At 39.6% G+C, this 24,219-nt stretch overlaps 1 protein-coding gene across 4 annotated transcripts in view; it reads right to left on the bottom strand.

Moving 5' to 3' along the window:
* FAF1 (Fas associated factor 1) overlaps positions 1-24,219 on the bottom strand; it is a 573,725-nt gene that overhangs the window by 2,353 nt on the left and 547,153 nt on the right. The window contains exon 20 of one of the 4 annotated variants that reach the window (XM_071217455.1): positions 17,072-17,232. The exons of the other annotated variants lie outside the window; for them this stretch is intronic. Coding sequence (XP_071073556.1) covers positions 17,182-17,232 — 51 coding nt within the window. The 3' untranslated portion in view covers positions 17,072-17,181. Of the gene's footprint in view, positions 1-17,071; positions 17,233-24,219 lie in introns of those variants that run through there. 4 annotated transcript variants of the gene reach the window in all.

Here is a 24,219-nt window from a genome sequence, read left to right as displayed (position 1 = left end):
GTAGGTAGAGATGATACAATTGAGGCTCAAAGTAGTTTAAACCACTTGTTTAAGGCCTCGTGGTTAGTAGGGGTCTGTCTATACAGCGTAATGATTTAAAAAATGAAGTGAACCTAGATTCAAATCCCAGCTGCACAAAGTGACTCAGTTTTCCTATCTGTAAGATGGGATTAATCAATTTGTTTTTTATGGGTTGTGATGGTTTCATGGAATAATGCTGGTGAAGCCTCTGCTACAGTGTCTGAGCCAGTTATGTACTCAGTAGGTGGTGATCAGCACTGGTTGGAGCATTGCCTTTGGGTAGAAGCCCTCCTGGTCTAATTTCAAAGCTGAAGTTCTTTCCTTGAAAGCTCCTGGAGCCCAGATTACACCAAGCTGCTTTTCTTGTTTCCACTCAACTGCTCAGCAGGAGATCTGTCCTTTCCCTGATGAGGTAATGCACGATGTCTAGAGACTCCGTTCTGTAAGTTCAGCGGAGTTTTGTCAGCAGTGGACTGCTTCAAAGCAAAGATGGCTCTGCTGGGGCTGCTCTGTCTTGTGCCCCAGAACACAGGCAATTGTTTTTTTTTTTTCTGTGAAGGTCATTTCCGACAGGAATTTCAAAGTGAATAAGAACAGTATCTGTTTCCATTCTCATTTGCTTGGTAGGGAGGAACCTCAAATCCATGTTCTCTGGGGAACAGCTGAAGAATGGGAGATTGCTACCTGGAGAGAGGATATTTGGAAGTGGTGGTGGTGCTGCTGTTATAGGGACAAGAGGGGACTGTGTCAGCCTTCTTTGGTCATTTGAGAGCCTGTCAAGTAGAAGATAGAGCAAATGTGTACTATGTAGCTCCAGTGGGTAGAACTAGGACTGCTGGGGTAAAGTTGTAGGGAAGCAGAACACAGCTGGTCAGAAAGAACCTTAACAGACAGAGCAGCAGCTGATGGTGTGGCTACTACTACTTCTCTTTCTTTTACCTTTCCTCTTCCCTCTCTTCCTCTTTTTCTCCTTGTCATCACCACCATTATAACAACTATCATTTAGTGAGCACCTACCATATAGTTGGAGCCATGCTGAACACTTTACATATAGTACCTCAACTAATCCTCACAACAGCCTAGCAAAGTAGGTAATATTATTATTGCCATTTTACAGATAAAGATACCATGGGCTATCTTGTCTAGGTCTGCAGAAAGAATATGGTTTCAAACTCAGGTCTGCCTGACTCCAAAGCTCATGATAACCAGTATGGTACTGGCCAACATTTTGGACAAGGTGCTTTGGGAAAATGGGATGGTAGGGAAGGGAAGTACAAATGACTGCTGTTGTCCGTAGAAGCATTCTAATAGGGGTGCAGATTATGATGATGATTATAATAGCTATCATTTATTAAGCTACTTTGTACCAGGCATATCCAAAGTACTTTACATTTATCAACTAATTTAATCTTCATAATAGCACTCTAAAGTTCGAAGAACTATCATCCCCATTTTACAGATGAAGAAACTGAGCCATGGATAAGATGAAATAACTTGCCAAAGGTCTCAGAGCTATTAAGGGCAAAGCCAGAAATCGAATCAAGGCAAATCTAGCCGTGCCGGTTAATTTCATGTATCACCTTGCCTTGCTTATGGTGTCCAGTTGTTTGGCCAAGCAAGCACTGGCTTGATTGTTACTGTGAGGGTTTTTTGTCGCTCTAAATCATTAGTAAGTTAATTGCCTTCAACAATGAGAGAACTCTCATCCAATCAGTAAAAGGTCTTAAAAGAAGAACTGATGATTGCAGCAGTCAGTTAGAAAGTATTTCCATCTCTACTTCAGCCAGCCAGCTTTTCCTCACTAAAAACCTTCATGGGAGTTTCCAGCTTGCAGCCTGCCCTACAGAATTTGCACTTGTCCACCCCCATAGTCATGTGAGCGAATTCCTATAATAAATCTAATAATATTTATATAATATATATCCAGTTAGTTCTGTTTCCCTGGAGAACTCTAATATACTAGCTTTGGAAACCATGTGCTAAACTACTAGACTATATTGCCTGAGGTGGTGTTGAGAGTAGGGTGCCACACATAGAAGGAGGTTGGATGAGATAATCCTGAGGCTGCTTCTAACCAAGCTTCCAAGATATAAATCTTCATTTTAAGAATGGCAAAAGGTCAAAGGTGAAGAAAAAAATCCTGAAATGTTTATAAAATACAAATACAAAAACCCAATCTGAGTTCGTGTTCTGCCATTTACTTGGGACTTTACTGAATTATTGACTCTCTAAATCAACAGAGAAACTCACCCTTTGGGATTCCTTGTGGGAGGAGGGGCGTTCTCAGATAAGAGGTATGGCTTGACTTTGTCTATAGTTAGAAAAGGAAAGTCAACTATCTTGACATTTTCCTCATTATACTTAGAAAACCTGAGTGGATATGTTTTCTCATTAAATTAATATTTCAGCAAATTGGCTTTGTGAAACCATGTTTATGTTAGAAAAATGGGACCTGTTCTTTACCAAACAGAGCTACTCTTTTCTAGATCAATTTCCTTAGTTTGATCTTTCATATACATCTTCTTTCTGTTACTTTCCTGGGCCTCAGTTCCTTTTCTAAAAAGTGAAACACTGCTGTTGAGAAAAATGTGAAGCAATGTGATAGGTTCTCATTCTAGACAACACTGAGTGAGTCCCAGAATGTTAGGGTGGGGAAAGCTCCTTAAATGCAAACAGTCCAACCAGTTCAGTTCATAGGTGGGCAACCAGAGGCTCACAGTGGTCAAGTGACTTGGCCCAGGTCACATGGCTGATGAGTGGCAGCTGCAGTACTCCACCCCCAAGTTCCTGACCCTAATTTTGGGGTTCTTTCTGCTCCTTAGTTTTTTTTCCCCCAAGCATAAATATAATATTACTACTAGGCTAGGAGCTATTTGAGAGTAGGAACTATGTAATTTAAAAAACAATGGTAGCAGCAATATTTTCTGTACTTTATAATTTGCAAGATATTTACATAAATTTTAACTCACAATCATGTGGGGTAATAGGTCTTATTATCAGCCCTTTTAAATTTATTTCATTTTGCTGAGATAATGCTTTTATTTTAAAATTGAATAAAGGAAGGTTTGGGTCTAATATTTTTCCATTTAGAAAAAAAATACTAGATTAGATTTCTTTTAGGTTCAGAATGTATTTTAAGGGCTTGTGGGGGCAGCAAATGGACTGAGAGAGCAGACAGCAACCACAAACAATGAGGAGGATGGGATAAATAAATAAAAATAAACCTTAAAAAAAAAAAAAAAAGAGCATGTAGGGGAAATGCACTGAAGTAGTATTTAGAAAATTAGCCTCACTCTCTAGACTAGAAAATGAGACCTAGAAATTAGGATTAGCTATGATCACAAAGCGTAAGTGGTAGAGGCAGAATCAGAACACAGGTCTGCCCCCATTAAGTGGCCTAATAGGGTTCCCTTTCACCCCATGAGCTATAGGTCTCAGGCTCAGTGTGTGGAATGGGGAAGCAAAAAACCAATAAAGGTTTATCAAAGTGTATTCCTGCTGTTAGAGTAAAATTTGCATTTCAGAAAGTTTCAGCTTCTTCAAGGGGAGAAGAGCTCTCTGTACTCAAATTTACTTTAGTGTTTGCCTGCTCCCCTCTGGGGAACCAACAACCACCACTTTGTAGGCCATGTGCTGGCAACATTGTAAGTAGAGGGAGCCCTGCATAGACTGACCCCCAGGAGCAATCTTCTACCACATTGGCAGGATATTTACAAGCCTCTTCTAGCCCACAAAGAGGCACAAACACCAGAGCGTCATCTGTACCACTCCTCCTATACAGCGTCATCTGTACCACTCCTCCTAGCACTCTACCAACCAGGTCTCATCCTTTACCTCAGACAGACAAACTACATAGACAGAGCACAGTAAACTTCCCCAAGCATGGGGAAATCCACTCCTTCAGCCGTGGACCACCTTCTTCTGAACGCTTGCCCTCAGCCAGCCCTTCCTCCTCTGAACTCCTGTACTGACTGCCAAGGCTATATGCTATCTATTATCATTAGGATATTGAGGACCAGAAGGTATGGATTCCAGTCCTAGCTCTAGCAGTGTGACTTTGGAAAATCACTTTTCTTCTCTCGGCTTTAATTTTTGCATTTGTAAAATGAAAAATGTAGGGGTTAGTGATGCAATGGAGCCAACTGGACTGCGATTGAGCTTTGGAAATAGAAACACGGGATCAAATCCAGCTCTTAGACAAGTCACTGAGATGTGTAAAGCTCCAATTTCCTTCTCCATTAGATGAAAGGATGGCTATCACAGAGCCTGACACATGGAAGCTATTAGAATTCATTATGTCTTAATAGATGTCATCTGTAAGGCTTGAGCTTCCCAATGGTTGGAAAAGTTTAAGGGTGATCTAGGGAGGGAGACCTGAGTTGGATTCTTGATGCTTTCTGATGACCATGGGTAAATTTAACTTCCTGGGTCACTGTTTGTTTATTTATGAAATTGAGACTTTTTTTTTTTGCCTCCCTGAGTTCTTGTGAGTCAAGATCTTTGTTGGAGGTGGAGGTAGTATTAATTTCACAGTAATGCTTCCACATGGAAGGACATCAGCTAGATTAACACTCCTGGGTGCTCTTCCTACCTCCCTTCCTACCCTACAGAGGGTGAGAAGAGACTAGTCTGGTGAGTTTGGGAGAAGAATCTGAGCTTAAGGCCTTCCTTTACCTCTTTTTTGAGTCATCCTGCTCTCCTGCTACAAAGTACAAGAGACTGGGCACAGCAAAATCAAGCTGTGCCAAGAACAGAGTGGACAAATCTGTCTAACATAGGGGCCAGGAATATATAGCAAGCATCTTGGCTGCTGATCTCAAACCACAGTCACTGATGAACTTTTATAAGTAACAAAAGGTGGCATTTTATCCCTACCTGAGTCCTAGGTCTATATTTCAATTGGTCTTATTCTTGCAATTGGTTTTGACTTAGTTAAGTGGAAGAATATTATTTAATGGCTCCTAAAGCTTTAAATACCCCCACAGTACCAAGCAGGTGCTTAAAAATATGATATGATATAACTTGATACATGGGTCACAGCCCCTTTTTTCAAGAAGTTTGTTTGGCCTTGATTAGAAGATGAGAGAGCCTTACCCACCCAGGGCATAAATCAATTCTAAAACACATTTCCCATTCATAGCATAAAGCCATAACATAAAGCTTATTCTTAAAGGGATGCTTCTTTAAACCCAAGTTATTTGAACACAAAATTAATGTGCTAATAAACTTCCTTCTGAAGAATGCATATATAATAATAATGACTATTATTTTACAGCTCTCAAAGCACTTTCAAATATATTATCTAAACCTCACAGCTATCCTAAGAGATTGGACTCACTTATTCTCATTTTTATAGATGAAAACACCAAAGCTCAAATAAGGGCATTACTCACACAATTTCATTCAACTAGAAATTGGTAGAGCTCACATTTGAAACCATAATCAATATCAATAAGAGCTTACTCCTCTGAGACAGGAGAAGGACTGCATATAGTAAACTTATTGTATCTGCTTTGGTTTTGATCAAAATTAGCATTTACTTTGAACTTGGGAGAACAACTCATCTTTTGGTATGCTTATGAGTAACCTCTTAGTTATTCTAATAGGAAAACATGCATATTAAATATCAGAAGCTTAATAATTATTTCATCACCACAAAAAGTTACTACTTTTATTAGTTGTTTTCTAAGTGTCAGGCACTATGTTCTATATATTATCTAATTAAATGGTGATAACAATCCTAAGAGATAAATATTTTTATTATTCTCATTTTATGGATGAATTTTCTAAGGCCAAAATAGGTTAAGGGACTTACCCAAATTACATAGTTATGAAATATAAGGCTAGAATTTGCAACCAGGTTTGTGAGCTCCCAGCCTGGTATCCAATGAATGTCCTTCTTGTCTTTCAGCCTCTGATCCTACTTCTGAACAGGGACAGTTAACACGACTAACTGGCTCTTCCCTTCAACATAAAGCAAGCAGGTGCTCCGCAGCTGTGTGGCATGGGCTTTTTTGGTTCCCCAGAGGAACCCAGGCTCTCTAGCTATTGTCAAATTTTGTTGATGTCTTGGTCTCAAAGGCTAATTGTCCATTTTCTTTACACACTGTTTGATGATTGGGAATCCTAAAGAGGGCAGTTACACCCACAAAGTACCAGAAGGAGAACTTAAGAATTGAACTGCTGCATTGGAATTTTGCTGATTGTCTGCTCTTTGGGGTACAAAAGTTTTCACAACTGTGAAGTACTTTACAAACATAAGTGATTGCTATTATCAAGAATAGTAACTACAATAACCCTGTTGGTTTTAGCTCCTAGCAACTTCTCAACCTTTGCTGCAGATGGTAACATGATCCCATTTGGAAAGGTCCTGCCTCTCTTCCTGCCAGGGCCTCCCACTCCTCCTGCTGCAGCTATTCTATGACTTATCTCCAACACATCTTCCTGTGCAGCTCCTCAGCCTATGTGTCTCATTGCCACAGGAAAGAAGGTGGCACTGGGGTGAAAGTTTCCAGGAAACAAAATGACAGATGCTCCTCTTTCCATTATAGAACTGTGATAGAACAAGTGGGTGCTACAGAGTGAGGCTGGGTGGGCTTCTGTAGCTGCAAAGCATAGCGGGCCTACAAGACATTTTCTTTCCTTGATGACTTTTTTAGGTAGAAAGAAGAGAATGAGAGAAAAGTTAAAAGAACAAAGGTGACATGGGAAACGGACTTTGGCCCAGTGGTTAGGGCGTCCGTCTACCATGTGGGAGGTCCGCGGTTCAAACCCCGGGCCTCCTTGACCCGTGTGGAGCTGGCCCATGCGCAGTGCTGATGCGCGCAAGGAGTGCCGTGCCACGCAAGGGTGTCCCCCGCGTGGGGGAGCCCCACGCGCAAGGAGTGCGCCCGTGAGGAAAAGCTGCCCAGCGTGAAAAGAAAGAGCAGCCTGCCCAGGAATGGCACCGCCCACACTTCCCGTGCCGCTGACGACAACAGAAGCGGACAAAGAAACAAGACGCAGCAAATAGACACCAAGAACAGACAACCAGGGGAGGGGGGGAAATTAAATAAATAAATAAATCTTAAAAAAAAAAAAAAAAAAAAAACAAAAAAAAACCAAAAAAAAAAAAAAAAAAAAAAACAAAGGTGACAAAGAGATGGAAATTGTGTCTTGTAGGATAGCCTGTTTGTTTTTTATCACTTTATAGTAATAACAACAGTTAACATTTATTGGGAGCTACTAGGTGCTAAGTGTGCTAAATGCTTTATAAGCACTACAACAACCTTATGCGGGAGGTGCTATTACTTCCATTTTAGAAATGAGGAATAGAGGCTCAGAGAGATTATAAAACTTGCCTAAGACCTACATAGGCAGGAAGTGGCAGAGCAAGGATTTAAAAGGTCTGGTTTCAGAGTCAGTGTTCTTAACCACCACACCAGATTATTTTAGGATTGTATTCATACACTGGATTATTTATTCTACATCAATTCCCTTGCTTAGGAGGGCTACCCCCTTCATGTAACTGAAGCACATATTTCCCCATAACAGAGCATATTGTCACCTCAGGCATTTGGGTAAATTTCACTCATAGAGCTCCTCAATTATCACAGACCTAGTGATTGGTAAATCTGGAGGGGTCTTTACAGGCCATCTCTATCACAGATGGGGAAAGAAAAGCCCAGAAATGCAAAGAGCTTGCCCAAGGTTACTCGTATTCATGGCAGAGTTGGACCAAACCTGAATTCTTCATTCCCAGCCTGTGCCTTTAAACTAGTTTTGTAATGAGGACATTGACCCTAAAATATTACTAATGTCAGGGAGACTCTGGACACCAAACAAAAGATGTGACCCTCTCCTTGCAAGAACATGGTGTGGCTATATTGGTTTTCCTGATGATGACTTTGGTCACCAAACTATGATGCAATGATGTTAGTAAGGAAGGCCCAGAGGGAATAGAATAGAGGGGCTTCTACCAGAGTGGAGTGGGGTTAGGTGGGGAGGGAAAAACCTCTTCAGTCTAGAAAGAGGAGAAGACCCAAGTTTGCAGAATCATAGAGCACAAAAAGAATGAGAATAGGCATGTCTCCCCATCCTGGGAAGTTGATTCCCAAGAATGAAGACACACAGTTAAGAGAAATAAAAGGAAGTCCTACTTTACAGAGCAGTATGTAACCTCACTATACTTGAAAGCATAAACAAGATACAGGCAAATTCACGAGGATTCTGCAGTGTGGCAAGAGAAATCTAGTGCAGACAGCCCCAGTGGTGTGCACTGTTTACAGGTGTGCTGAGATGCTGGTCTTCTCATCCCTTGGGGAAGTCATGCAAGACTTTGTGCAGCCAGAATCCTCAAGGCTGGGTTGCCTCTGACCCTGAATGACCTCGTATGGTTATCCCAATCAGGCGCACAAACTTCATTTTCAATGTGTGCAGTGATTTGAAGGCTGGGAAGCACTGATCTAGGAGACATGCCTCACTTTCAGAGGCTGATATCATGGAAGGCAGCTGGGTCCTTGTATGAATGGTTCCTAGTATGCCTCTGACTAAAAGTCTGGACCAAAACACTGACCACTGTATTTAGAATAGAGCACTGAGAGACAAAAGGAGAGTTACCGGTCCCCTGGTTTGGTCCAGAACATCAACTCAGCTTAAAAGTCATCTGAGAAACCTTGATTATTGTTTATCCCAGAGTTTCCTCACTAGGCATGGTTTAAGTGCTAATTAGGGAGGCAGTAAGAAAAAGCAGGGTTTTAAATCCTGGCTCTGCATGTATGCTCTTGAGCAAGTCATTTAACCTTCTTAAGACCCAAATTTCTCATGTGTAAGCTGATGACAGCAACACCCAGCACCTCATAGGCTCTCAATACATCAATCTCCTCTGGGTTTATCCTTTACTCCACCACTAAGAAAATTCTTCAATGATTCCTCATTGCAACAGGACATATTTGCTTTGGACTTCATTTCCCCCACTTGTAAATGGGTGGTGGTAGGATTGATCTGGATTAAAAGATGATCTTAAAAGTTTCTTCCTGGTTTAAAATTCTAATTATGTCTGAGAATATGAAAAAGACTTCAGAAGGGGTGACATTTGACCTGGGCCTTGAAGAATAATCAAAATGTGGCAGGTGAAGAATGGAGAAAACACATCGTGGGCTGAAGGAGCAACATAAATATGATTTGATATGAATGGTATATTTCTGGTAAGGCTTATAGGAGGCCTACAATGGAAGACATGGCTGAAAAGACAGTTTGGAGGTAGATTATGAAGGGCTTGAAAGTCTTATTAGTATAGCTTAAACTTGTGGAGAAAAAACAAATAAAAAACCAAAACCTTTCTCCCCTAGCTTCAGAGAGATTGGGAATGGCAGGCTAGATGTGCTCTTCAGGCACAATGGCTAGGGAGAAAGTGAGCATTTTAATGTATTTTAATACCCAAATGGGGCTGTGTGAGATGGTGCATGCACAGCTCTGCACACAAACACCATCCAAGAGCTAGAGCTTTGAACAGGAGTTAAAAGAGTTGAGTCCCTAACGACATACAAAAAACTTGCCCGTGTGATTTATTCTGATGTATTTACTTATCCAATTACCAAAACAGCAGGAGATCATTAAATTTTCTAGTTACCAGATGCAGCACGTTCAATATCTTAAATGTTACCAAGGCTCTCTCTGAGCTATTTTGATATTACATTTTATCTGCCCAAAAGCTTATAAAGCAGGAAGGCAAGAAGCACAGAGCAGGTACTTTTTTTTCTTTTTTCTTTTTCTTTGAAGGATGGCACAACAGGCACCTGGATAATACCAAATCCATACCAGAAGTTCCCAAACTCTCTCCTTTTGCATTTAAGGGAAAGTACTGTGGATGAGAAATAGAAGTATTTACAAAGAGAGGATACTGAGGAAGTGGTACTTGAAGGTGGCTGAGAGATATACATTTTACCCAGTCAGCCTTTCCTTCATGCTCATTTCTTATCAGTTCAGACCTGAGAGGGTCTAGAGGGTCAGAGTAGAGGATGGGGACAAGTACCCTCTGGGAGACTGTGAGCTTGGCTCCTAACCAGAGTATACTGCTCTGACTACCTGTGTGATCTTGGACAAATCACTTTTCCTCCTCCTGTGTTTCCTTGTCTTTTAAATAAGGGTGCTGGTATCTGTTGCAACACCATATGAACATGCTATGAGGATCATTAGAGCTTATCTTCCACTGGACATTACATGGGGGTTTCCTGGATAAGACTGAGCAACTTAAAAGGCAGGAACTGTTTGTTTCCTGTTTCTGTATACCCAATACCTAGCAAAGGATTTGGTGCATTATATGCTCTCATTAAGTTAATGTTGAATAAATAATCAAACGAGAGAATGTACATCAAGGAACACTGAAAAATATAAAGCAAACTGTTAAGGACATTTAGGATTAAGTGGCAAAAGAGGTTTACTCTATTTTCTATCTCTCAAAAAACATCAAATAAATGAAATCTGGGCCTAAATTTTTTGAAAGTGTGGTGGTGACCTGGCCCCAGCATTCTTTACCATTTTTATCTTTAAATACTTTCCACCACAGACTCTATACTCCAGCCAATCAGAGCAGATTGCTATTCCCCAATATGTGTTGCACTTTCCCTCCCTGAACCTTCACTTATGTTGTTTTCTCCATGTGGACTGTCCTTCCTCAATTCCACCTGTTGAAAACCTACATATCCTTCAAGGCTCAGCTCAAATGCCACTACCTTGATGAAACCAGACTTGAGTGATGGGGTCTCAATGAATCTCTTTCTCTTGTAACTTGTCAAAGAATTAATCATGAGTGCATCTTCTTCCTTTCACTTGACCATAGGCTCCTGGAATATAGGGACCATATATGTTCATTGTTGTCTCTCCTTCATGTGCCTTTCTATGCTTTGTAGATGCTTAATCCATGTTTGCTGAACTAAACTGAAAGGGGGTGAACATACCCCCTTTGTGTCACCTTAAGTTCAGAAAAGGCGGCTGGCAAGGTCTGTGGGCGGACTCAAGGGCAGTGTTTGAACTGGAACACTGACTGGCTCTGGCAATGCCAACTCTGTCCTTTGCAACAGCAACCCTGTACTTTGAGTAGGCAAAGGAACCCCTTTCTGGCAGATCCAGTCCAAAGTATCAGCCATAGTCTCACACTGAGTAATCTGTCTTTTGTGCTTCTCAGGTTATTTTGCAATTGTTGGTTTATGTGTCTGTCTCTGCAGTTAGGTTGAATTCTAAGGGCATATACAAGGTCTTACTGGCTATCTATTCCCAGGGCCTAGTATACTGCCAGAAACAGTACGAGTTCAAATGTTTGCTGAAAGACTGATCTATTATATGATTGCAAGAAGTCTTCCCACCCTTCCCTAGAGCCTCCACCAATGCAAAGAATGGAGGGAAGCGGACTTGGGCCAGTGGTTAGGGCGTCCGTCTACCACATGGGAGGTCCGTGGTTCAAACCCCGGGCCTCCTTTACCTGTGTGGAGCTGGCCCACGCACAGTGCTGATGCGCTCAAGGAGTGCCCTGCCACGCAGGGGTGCCCGCTGCATAGGGGAGCCCCACGCGCAAGGAGTGCGCCCCGTAAGGAGAGCTGCCCAGCGCAAAAGAAAGTGCAGCCGGCCAAGAATGGCGCCGCACACACGGAGAGCTGACGCAGCAAGATGATGCAACAAAAAGGAACACAGATTCCCGTGCCGCTGACAAAAACAGAAGCGGACAAAGAACACGCAGCAAATAGACATAGAGAACAGACAACTGGGGTGGGGGTGGGGAAGGGGAGAGGAATAAATAAAATAAATAAATCTTTAAAAAAAAATGCAAAGAATGGGAGTCAAGAAGAGCTGCATCCCTAGACCTCTTCCCCCTAGCCTCACTCTTACAGCAGGCAGAGCCTGTCATCAATACCATTAGCAGGTTACTCCAGCAGGACCCTCTACTCTGGCCCTAACCTCAGTCAATCTGCTCCACAGACACAAGAGCTGACAATAAGTTTGCATCAGTTGCCCTTTCTGAAGGGACAGATTTTTCCCTGTTTAAACTGCTGTTGGAAGTGACTAATTAGAAGGGTTTAAAATATCTTAATACTCTAAACAGAGAAAACTGGTTCTGAATTATTAAGCAACATTTTCGATGCATTTGAATAACCTTAAGTGACTTAGCTGCCACCTGATCCTAAGCGCTGGCTCAGATAAATAAATGTGAAATACTGTCAAAGCCTCAGCTTATTAGAAGCTGCCAGCTACAGTAAATAAAAGCTTAAGTCCCTATAAACTGCCTGGGACAGAGACTTTCTCATATAAAAGAAGTGAGAGAAGTTGATCTTCAATAAAGTCAGTAGAACCAAGAAGCCAATATTTATTTTAGTTTTCAGAAGAAAGTTGTCAATGGTGCAGCTATTATCTACATCCAGGTCATTTAATCATAGAATCACATAGTATCAGAGCTGAAGGAAGATTAAGAAAACACCTATTTTAATCTCTTCATATTTCAGATGAGGAAAATAAGTCCCAGAGAATTATATGCCTTGCTTGAGATCACACACGTACCTGGAAGAGTAAAAATTCTGCTCCAGGGTGCCCGGTTCCCAGCTTAGTCCCCTTCCCACTACACTACTCTAGTGTGTACAATGTCCTGCTGTTGATGTCCAAATGAGAGGCTGACATCTGGCTGTTAAAAGACACCTGAAAAATTTAACCAGATGGGTCACTTCTGGAGTTCAAGCTTTAGAAACTCCAGTCCTGAGAATTCTACCTCCATGGCTACCCAGGGGAGCAGAAAGAAGGAAAAGGGGAAGGAAGAAACCAGGAATAAGTGAGGGTGAATATTACTACAATGTGGCCCTTCTCTTGTCTATCCCTAAGCCAGTTAACCATGAGTTTCTGCATGGTGACAGGGAAACAGTGAAGAAAAACAGTGGATGCATGAATGGGTAGGAATATTTTATTTCTTCTCATTTATTTACTAAACAAATATTTCCTGAGTTGTACTATATGTCAGACATGTAGGTACAGGGATACCATGATGAATAAGATAACCACCTTGGCCCTCAAGGAGTGCAGAGTCTAGGGCAGGAGGCAGGCATGAAAACGGCCCACTGCAATTCACAACAGTAAAAGGGCAATGACAGGTAAGAGGACACCAGGGGTGCACCTAACTCTGTGCTAGGGTACCAATAGCTCTGTATTTCTCTTTCCTCCTTGTCTTGAACAACTATTTCCTACAATATAATTAACCACTTTACTGATTTATACTTTGAAACACAATAAACAGTAACCATTGCTCACTAAGTACCAGGCACGGCACTTGGGAACACTCAGATGAATCAGACATAATCTTAATCAACCTCAAATTTGATGTGTACAATTCTTTTTGTTTATAAAATGTATATCTTACCTAGATTTTGTGACTGACTATGTAAACTTGGGCTGACCATTTCTCTTTTTGCTGTCTAAGTTGTTCTAGGCCTTGGGAAACTTACTTTTCTTCTTTGATCTCAGTCTTTGTCATCTATAAAATGAGGGCCTTTTCTAGTTCTCACAGCTTAAAAGGCATGTATAAAGAAGGCCTGTTCATACCAAACTCTTACATAAAACCAACTGAAGTAAGGCAAGTGAAATAAATTTGGAAATAGAAAAAAGAGTCTTCTTTTTCTACATTAAACCTGGAGCCTTGAGGTTCTGGTTCTGGGTGAGGAGCAGGGTGTGGTTTGAGTGAAAGAAGTGGGGTTTGAAGCTGGAGCTGGCACTGCAGCGAAGCCTGGAGCATTTGGCATGTTGATGCATGTGTTAATGCACTCTGGGAACTCCAGGACTGGCTTTGAAAATTACAAGGAGTATCTAGAATAGGTTAATCTGCACATATACACACGGTTGTTTGTGTTTACAATGGGGTTTTTATACAGACTTTAAGTGAGCAAAGAGTGCCTGCAGAAGCACCTGGAATACTGAGCACATAGCTAATGATTTTTAATTTATGGCTGGAGTCAGATATAAGTGTATGTATAGACTTCAAAAGTTGATTTCTAACATAGAAATTTGGAATGGTATAGTGCTTTATAAACATCTTACAAAATTAAGTTCTGGGGCAAAGTAAAGAATTTTGGAAAGGTTTATATACATCAACATATCTACATATAATCAGTAACAGTCACTGTTTTATGTTCAGCATGTTATGGGGTAAAGGACTTGGGATTTGGAGTCAAATACTGGTGTTGATATTTATTGTGCAGCCTTGAAAAATTAATCTCTTTAAGCCTGTGTCTTCATCTGCATAATGGGGACTCAATCTATCAGTGTCCTAATATATTTGAAGTGCTCGGCATAAAAAGAAATGGCTTTATTCATTGTCATCACTCCTCACCTCTACAAGTCCTTTGTTAAATAAGTTAGAAAGGGGCAAAGGTAGATTTTCTTTAGGTGTAAGGCACTGAATCTCACCCCGCTCCCCTGAAATGGTGAAACTGCCTCAAACACTTAAAATTTTTTTCTTATGTATTCCTTTGATCTGGTCAGGGATGTGAAATAATGGGTTTTCTTATGTAATGCTACTGGTTCCCTTAATACCTCTGTGGGTTAGCAAGGTCCTTTCCTCTCCTTGCTTTCAACTTCATCATAATAGCTTTACTGAGCATTTACTATAAGTATCATTTTATTTCTTTTTAATAACAGTCCTGTTAAGTTGATACTATTACTGTCCTCACCTTACAGGCAAGGAAACTGAGTTACATAAAGGCTAAGTAATTTGTCCAATATCCAGCAAATAGGAAATGGCAGAGTTGAGATTCAGTTTGGGGCTCCAGACCTAGTTGTTTAACCAGTACCCTATATTATCTATCAGTCTTAAAATCTGCTCCAGTCATTTGGGTGCTGAGTCAGACTCATAGTTTAAATCTCTTTATCCTCTGCTACAAATCACCACCTAGACTTTCTTCTGGCCCCTCAGACTCAAATCGTAAGGCAAACCTGCCTCTCCATCTGTCCTTTCTTGATTTTTAAGTATGGTGTTATCATCTTTCTAGTAATTCAGGCTGAAACCTCTAAGTCACCTCTTGACAACTCCTTGTTCCTACCCTTCTCACTCTCTGACATAGCTAAACAATTACTAAATCCTCCTGATCCTGCTGCTTCCTCTTCATCCCCATTGCTGCCATCTTAGTACAGACTCCCACAGCCAGTAAATAATATTGTTTACTGTAGTAGTCCTAGCTTGTCTCCCTTTCCCAGAATCTTCCTACTCTAATCCTTCTGATCAAAATAACCAATGGATTTGAGACAGTGGGGAAAAGGCAGAAATGTGGTATCAAAAGAACTAAGTGGAGCCATTGCTCTGCAGCTTATTAGCCATGTCAATTTGTGCAAGCCACTTGGTAGTTCTAAGCCTAAATCTCTCATCTTTCTTATATGGGCTAATACCTACCATAACTAGTTCAAACTTCCACTAGAATTATTTTGTAAAGGCAAAAACTTTGTATCCCCATTGTCCTGTGCATAGGTGGTGCTCAAAAAATATCTGTTGGATGAATGCATAGAAAATTCTTCAGTATTTTTCATTTCCTATCTCATTTCCCTCTATGCTCTGCTTCATACCCTAAACTCATCAAACTACGTGCAATTCCCCAAACCATGCTGGCTTGTATTATTATGGCTTTGTTCATAGTCTCTCTGCCTACCAAATGCCTATTCACTTTTTTTGTTTTTTTTGTTTTTTTAATTTTCAAATAATTATAAACGCATAGGAAGCTGTAAAGATAGTAGAATCCTGTTTCCCCTTCCCCCAACAGGACCATTTTACATAACAATAGTATAATATCAAACCAGGAAATTGACAATGGTATGAAACTGTTAAGCAGACTACAGGCCTTATTCACATCTCATCAGTCTTTTTGTGCATTCATTTGAGTATGCCTAAGTGTAAATAGTTATATGTAATTTTATCTCAGGTACAGATTTGTGTAACCACCACCACAATCAAGATACAGAACTAATCTAAGAAATCTAGTTATGCGAACACCACAATGCCTTCTATCCTCATGTTTTGGTAACCACTAATTTATTCTCCGCCTCTATAATTCTATCACCTGGAAAATGTTATGTAAATGGAATCATATAGTAGATAACCTTTTGAGATTTCTTTTTTCTCTCAGTATAATGCCCATGAGATCCGTCTAAGTTGTTGGACATATCAACTGTTCATCTCTTTTTATTGCTGAGTAGTATTTTACTATTTTTTAAAAAGATTGCTCATTCCCTATCTCCTAAAAGGCTTACATGTTACTTTTAGTTCTAAAATCAACAATTTCTCCCCACAGCTTACAGAATAAAACTGAATTTCTTACCCTCAGTAACATAGCTCACCACAATCTACACCACTGACAAAAACCTTTCAGTTTAGCCAAACCTGTGTATTCTTCAGGTTGTGCCTTCTCTTGCCTTACCCCCTTATCAGTTTTGGCCCTTGCAGATAAATACTGTGTCATAATTATTATCATGCCCTCTACAGTGTATCCTTCCCTGCCCCCCCTCCCCATCTGTGCCAGGCCTATGCATGCTTTATGTCAAAAACTTGGATACAAAGTCAAATAAAACACAGTTTAGCTACTTCCCTAAATGATCTTACACAGAGCAGGCCCCAGAGAACCCTAACATAAATGAGGTAAAAATCTCTATGAAGAAGTAAGCCCATCTCTCACCTGCAGAAAAATTCCATAAACTAATTTAGGAATGTTACCAGCCATGACAAATCTAGGCAACAAATGATACTCTCCCTGCTGGTTTGGTAAAACAGAAGGCAGATATAAAACTCTAGATATTTCTACTTTAACACCACTTGTAACCTTTTGTTATTAGGCATATAAGGCACACTCTTTGACTTGAAAAGCTGGTAGTTTCCAAACAAGTTCTTTTGTCTGTTTGAAGGTAAAACATAAAAGGAAAAGTAAACTATAAGAAAGAGGAAATGGGGATGAGAAAGAAATAATAATAATTACCATCATACCAGCTATTATTATTAGGTTCTTATTCTGTGTTTAATTCTATATATATTAGAAATTTTACATTCATTCTTTCATTTAATTCTCACAAAAACACTTTGAAGTAGGTGCTGTTACTTTCAATTTGCCAAGATAAGTAATCTGTCAAAGGTCATTCAGGGAAAAATTGATCCAGAATTCAAGGCAATGTTCATTTGAATCCACAGTCTGTGAGTACTCTTGTTATCAGGTTACAATGCCTCTGAAAAGTGATTGAATAGAAGTAAGAGGTAGTGTTAAACAAATTTTTTTTTACAGGGTTGATTTATATTTGCTTATAAAACAAGTAAGGAAAAATAAATACCAACAACTGTAGTTCCCTCTTCTTTATTTTAAGTAGCCAATTTGGAGAAAGTGTTTTCCCTCTGCAGCCAGGGAGGGTGGCTGCAGCCTCAAGGACAACTGCTGGGGTTCTGAGCAGACCATTACAGAGTTTGGGGCGAGTTTGCACTAAATATGCACCAGGTGACAGCTGTCTCTGGGGATGACAATTTCCTCAAATTTTCTTGAAAATCTGCTTAGAAAATATGGGGTTAACTAATACTTGTTAGTATTCTCCTGAAACTACCAAAAAAAAAAAAAAAGTATAAATACTTTGCTGCAGGACTAAGTTCTGTTTTTTGTTTTTTGTTTTAAATTTCTGCTTTCAAGTAACAGTGGGAGACAAAGTCAAATGTCCAGAAGTTTTCCTGTTTAGAGTTCCATTTGCAACTTTAGCAATAATCCCCCACAGTGATTTAGTGATATAAGTATCTTAACAATGAAATTAAATGAGTTAACCTAGCAAGCCTGACTACTATTTTTTTTGAGAGACCTGCTTATAAGGTTGGCCTTTGGTTGGTATTTGAGAATTTGGGTTTTGAGAGGGTTCCCATCATACCCAGAACTGATAAAAGTGGCTCACTATGCCTAAACTATGCCAACCATTACTTTATGCAGAATACCTGCTTTCCCTCTGGGAGTCTGGAATTTTGTTACATGCCAGGCAGAGGGTACCTACCTGAGTCCCTAATGAAAACTCTGGACACTAAGTTCCTAATAAGCTTCCTTGGCTGGTAAAACATTTCACATGTTGCCACAAGTCATTGCTGTGGGAATTAACTGAGTTCTCTGTTACTTCAATGAGAAAAAAACCCTTGAAGGCTGTGCCTGGTTTGCTTTGGATTCACTCTTTCCGCCTTTTCCCTTCGTTGATTTTGCTTTTATCCTTTTGCTGTGATGTCGTATCACCATGTATGACTATATGAGTGTTGTGAGTCCTCCTAAGGAATCACAGAACTTGGATATAGTCTTGGGGCCCTATGAAAAAGTTTTCTGTTTAGGATAAAGAGCATGGTTAACATTCCAATTCTGTCATTTACTAGGTATGTGACCCTGGAAGCATTACTTAATGTCTCTCAGTCCCAGTTGTCTTATCTGTAAGATGGAGCTTCTATCCATCCTTAGGGTTTGTATAAAGATTAAATGAGAGAATACTTTCTGAAGTACCTGGCATAGGGTCTGGCACAGAGTAGGCTATTAATAAGTCTTAATTCCCCTTTCTGGCTGAAAACTGGAAAAGGCTGAAAGCACAAAGAGGTTACCAAATCAGCCACAAAAATCTCAATGAAAATTTTCACATCAGAGATCCACCCACTCTTGGAAGACTCTGACTCAATCCATCTTGAAACTAAGCAGAAAACTACCAATACATTTTACTGAAAACCTCTCTGGTGTTTGTCATATTTCCATGCAACTCCAGCTGAGAGGATTCTCTTTTTATCAAAACAATAACCTGAGGAAGGAGGAGAAAATATACTTCCTTAAAGGAAAGTGTGATAGAAAGCAAGACAGTGTGGTTTTGCCCCGTCCAGGGAGATGTTCAGCTAGTGAGCTGTACTATTCTTTCCCAGCACAAGGGTCTATACATCTTAAAGCCTCATATATCCTGAGTATCCTCCAAGTGCCATGTCTTGTGCCTCATGTCACCTCACTTAATTCTCACCATCATTTCAGAGATTACTATTATCTGCCTTTTATAGGTGAAGGAACTAGTTTAGGAGAGGTTATGTGATTCACCCAAAGTTCACCTGATAATTTTATATTATATCATCATGCTGTCTCTTTGTCATTACTGCCAGTGCTCAGAACACATTTTTGTTGTGCTAAGGGGACTGAAATAAATAGTGGACTTTCTTCCAAGGAAGGGACTTTTATAACACAGGTGACAAAATGCAGGTCACCCTCATACTAAGAATGAGGAATATGTCTAAAAAATTTATTTTTTAAAGGCCATAGACAGGTCAGAAGCACAGAATTGCTGGAGATGTATCAGAGAAACTCAGCATTACCAACTCAAATGGCATGGCCCGCTGCAGTTTACCAAGTGTTTTCATTATCACTTTTGATCTGATCATCACAATCTATCTGTGAGAACACATGACACTATCCTCACCTGAAAGATGAAGTAACTGAAATACAGAAAAGAGAAATAACGTGTACAGTGTAATTCAGCAAGTAGGTGGCAGAGCCAGTGTTAGAACAAAGATCTCTCTGACCCCAAGCATAGAGGGGACAGGAGAAGCTCTGAAATCCCTTATTAAAATACTTAGTCCAGACATTGGTAGCCTTTAAATAAAACCATCTCTCCAATTTTCCCCTGCCCTAGCTGCATTTTAAGGATTGTAATATCCTTTGACTGTTCTTCTGGCATCAGTCTTTCTCTATACCAATTCATCTTGTCAGGCTGTCAGTGAGATATAACAAAAGAATCAGTGCCCTCTGGTTTAATTTCCAGCTCTGCCACTTCCTAGCTATATAATCTTGGTCCAAACAATTCACTTATAGCCTCAGTTTCCATATCCATAAAATGGGAATAATGTTTGCTCAGTATGATAGATTTTGGACATGGGTTTGAAATGTGCTTCTTTGAGCTTTTAATTTCTTTTTTTTTTTTTCCCCCAAATTCTAAGCTTTTAATGTCTTGATAATACTAATCTCAAAATGTTGTTTTAAGGATTCAATTAGATGATACCTGTTAAGTACCTAGCATAGCTGTCTGACACATAGGGGAAACTCAATAAATGGTGGCTATCATTATTATTACTTGACAGATTGCTTGTTCATTTGTGTCATTCATTAATTCAACAGATATTAAGCATCTGTTAGATTGCAGGCACTGTTCTAGGTGCCAGGTATATATCATGGTCCCTGCCTTTTAAAAAAGGCTGAAGGAGGTTTGGGAACAGAATGTATTAATATAAACAAAGCTTCTTTACCTGATGCTGCAGGTTTTATACATTTGGCCCCCAATTCCCCTTCAGCTTTCTCAGGCTGTATAAATCCCATGTTACAACACTTTACCATCTAGCCATACTTTGCACTGTCCAACAATCACCTTTGCCCAAGCTGTCTCAGCTGCTGGGAATATTCTACCCTTAAGAACCACACCAGAAATCCTGTCCATCTCAATGTTTTGTTCAACTGCCACTGCCTTGGTCACACAGGCCAGCATGGATCTTCATTAATGCTGACTTCTATTGCTCTTTTTGTAAGGGCCCACTGCATGAACTACACTATTAGGATTATTTCTATGAGAGGCCAGAATTTTCTCAAAGGCAGGGACCATGCCTTATTCCTTAGTACTCTACCTAGTGCCTGAAAAAATAAGTTTGTGGATAAACAGGGTATGTATTACATCTAAGTGCACATCTTACCTACATCTTGCTGTGACCCATGAATAGGAATCACAAAGACAATATGAAGAAATAAGAGATGATGAAATCTTTCCACTGAGTTTCATTTACACCTGAAAGTATTTTTCTAGAGGTTAACTTGCCTCATTAATTTATTCCTTATCTGGTCAGGAGGTATGATTAAGAAATCAAGAAAAAGGCTCTAGAGTCACACACCTGGTTCTGATATTTACTGTGACACCAGACAAGTTATTTAACTTCTTTTGTGCCTGAATTTCCTCATTTCAAAATGGGGATATTATGAGTATTTACCTTTAGGGCACTCTTTAGCATTAAATGAGATAATGCATACAGGGCACTTAGAACAATACTTGGTATAGTAAAGCATCAATAATGATAATAATTATTAAAAATTATTCTGAACATTTGGTTGTTGGATAATCATGATGATCACCATCACTTTTCTTATTTGAACAGTACCTCACAGTTTACAAAGCACTTTTATATGGATAAGCAGGATTTATTATTTCTAATTTATAGGGAAAAAACCCTGAGATTTAGAGAGAGGGTGTTCCTTGTTCAAGGTTGCGCAGCTCCTAAATGATCCTCTGATTCCCAGTCCAATGGTCTTTCCATTATGCTGTTGCTTTCTGCTATGAACTTTCAGATTGATTCAGTGTGTAAGGCATCATTAGGGCATAGGATGCTTCATCTCATTACTTATACACAATTAAAATTTAGAAAATAAATTTCTTAAACATTGTAGATTAAAATGACTTTAATCTGAAAACTCAAGTATTCTCTGGTTGAAATACTCCAGGGACATTTTTACTTACAACACAACTTTTGAAGCTGGAACAATTTGGAGGCCTTGGCTATCACACTGAAGTGGTCATACTTGAAGGTATGACCAAGTCATTTTACCTCAGGGCATCATGTTCCCTGTCTGTTGAGTGGTAGAATACGACCTGTCTTGCTACTTCCTAAAGCTGACAAGAAGAGGACTACAATAATTCTGTGAATGTATTTTGGACCTGAGTGAAACCTTTTGGTTTCTTTCACTGTATTGTGGCTTAAAGGCAAGATGGTTGTGGTAAGGGAGTAATGAGAGAGAATGAGAAGAAATGAGCAGGAGAAGTAGTTGGTACAAGATTGTGAAGGATTTAGTATGCTTTGATAAGTTTGGAAATTTTCCTGTTGGCCATCAGAACCACTAGAGGCTTTTAAACAGGATAGAGTGTCATTGAATATGTTTCAGAAAAATAACATGAGAGACAGTAGGGAGGGTGGATAGGGTAAAGGCAAGACTGAAGCAGACAGATGAACTAGGAAGCTATAGGTTTAATCTGGGCTACAAAGATTTGGACTTGGGCAGTGGGATTGGGAAAAGAGGAGAAAAGAACAGATTTGAAAGAAGTTTAGAGGCAGAATTAGTATTGTGACCAACAAGATATAAGTTGTGTTCCATTCTATAATCATAGTCCTTATTCTCTGAATCTTGATCATATAGGGATACTGGAAAATCTCAGGAATTATAGATAGTAATATAAAACACCTGAGTGTTGAGGAATGGCACAAGTTCAGCAATAGTAATTTTAACATGTATTTCACTGATTATATGTTTTGTTTTGGTTTACCTTGAAAACAAAATTTTTAAGATATAGGTAATTCAATAACATAAAAATTTTTCCTTGTGGCTTTTCTTTAAAAAAGCATACTCAGTCTAATATAAATTGAAAATCAACTACTGAAACATTAGAGGCATCAACATATGACAGTCATGGAAGGACAGACAATTTTTAAATACTGGTGCTTGGAACTCAGTTTATTGCATAAGTTCCCAAAGTCATCTGTTATTTGAGTTTGGAAGAAAGTAAAATACCATTTATTGGTAACTGCTATGATAAAAACAACAACAAAGCTGCACATGGATTGTGGGGCAGATTTTCATTCTCAAGCTCATCAAAACTGAAAGAGCTGTATGGTCCTAGGAAATTCTAGTCAATCTTTGGGATTGGTTTCAATTTCCTCACCTGTAAATGTAGGATCTGGCCTACATTAATGTACTTATTCATTCAACGGCCATTACCACTGTAGGCTAAAATTATCTATCCTTTCTAATTATGGGTACAATTTGTAAGGTGATTTGCGTTAGATATATATTTTCACTAGAATGTTCACTCTTCAAGGTCAGTAATAATATCTTTTATTCCTGTATTAACAGAGGCTGGTATGGAGGCTGGCATAGAGTGGTTGCTTGGGAAATGTTTTACTTGATGAAAGAACAAATACATGAATGGAATGCAAATCAGACTACTTGTATTTCCTTATGGTTGCAAATAAGATATCTTTGTGTTATTGATGAAATCAAAGGTCATCCAGCAGTAGCTTCTGGATACAGACTCTAAGTTCTACAAGGGCAAGAACCATGTCGTTTCCAGTGCTTAGCATAATAAAAGTGGAGACAGAAGGAAGAAATCTGTATATTCTAAATTTGTAAGTTTTTTTCCCCCAGTTCATTTAAATAAACCTTTCCTGAAGGCCTAATCTGTGAAAAAATCCTGTGAGGAACTTGTTTATACTTACTTTCCAGTTTTTTTAAGCATTAGGAGAAAGAAAAAAGTTATAGTTATAATTTAAATTATAGTTATGGAGGAAAAAAACTAGAAAGCTGGGGAGAAATATAAGTACAATCATTACTTTGTCTTAGAATATAAAATATCTGAATACAGTTTATTTCTGAATGTATGTTTGTCTGTTTTGGGGATTCACATCTATAGATCTGGAGGAGGAAATGTTCTTGGGGCAAGAATATAGTTGTGTATCCTGTATTTTATGCATGATTGTTCTGTAAACCCACAACTTTTCTAATAAAGGGGAAAGAACAGAGCTGGCTGTGTGACTATATCAGGGATCAGCAGTCCTGGAGCACACCAGCCATCCCCATCCCTCTTTTCTAGTGCTCTCCAGTCATTTTATAAATAGAAAGACCCCACTTTCCAGATGCAGGTGGAATTTCTCTGAGTGATTTGGATAAGAAGAGGCAAACGAAGGAAACAGGAGGAAAGAAGAAGAGTTGTAGGATAAAGAAAAAAGGAGGAAGAGTGAAATGAAGAGGAAGAGCATAAAAATGATAAAAGAGGCTTGGAAAGAAGAAGTAGGGGAATGGGGAAGGAAGGAAGAGAAAAGAGGGAAGATGAGGAAGTGCCATTGAGCGGCACTGGGCCACTGTAAATCCAGAGGGGCACACCTCTGGGGGGGCTGGCAGCAGCCCATTACTCTGACTGAAAGGCAAGGTGAGTAATAATGGGGTCAGTGTTATTTCTGGGCTTTTAGGACCCACCTCACTGGCAGGGCAATGCTCAAGCAAGGCAAAAGGACAAATGATGTTCACATGGCTTTAACATGTCCAAAGAGGTATAACTTAATGACCAAAGTTCTGAAGTGAATAATCCTCCTCCTCTTGGCAAATGCTATTAGAAAAATGGAAAACAAATAACTCAATGCTCCTAGCA

The sequence above is a fragment of the Dasypus novemcinctus genome, chromosome 9, assembly GCF_030445035.2.
Source record: "Dasypus novemcinctus isolate mDasNov1 chromosome 9, mDasNov1.1.hap2, whole genome shotgun sequence".
NCBI classification, from domain to species: domain Eukaryota; kingdom Metazoa; phylum Chordata; class Mammalia; order Cingulata; family Dasypodidae; genus Dasypus; species Dasypus novemcinctus.
This window is presented reverse-complemented; position numbering and strand designations above follow the sequence as displayed.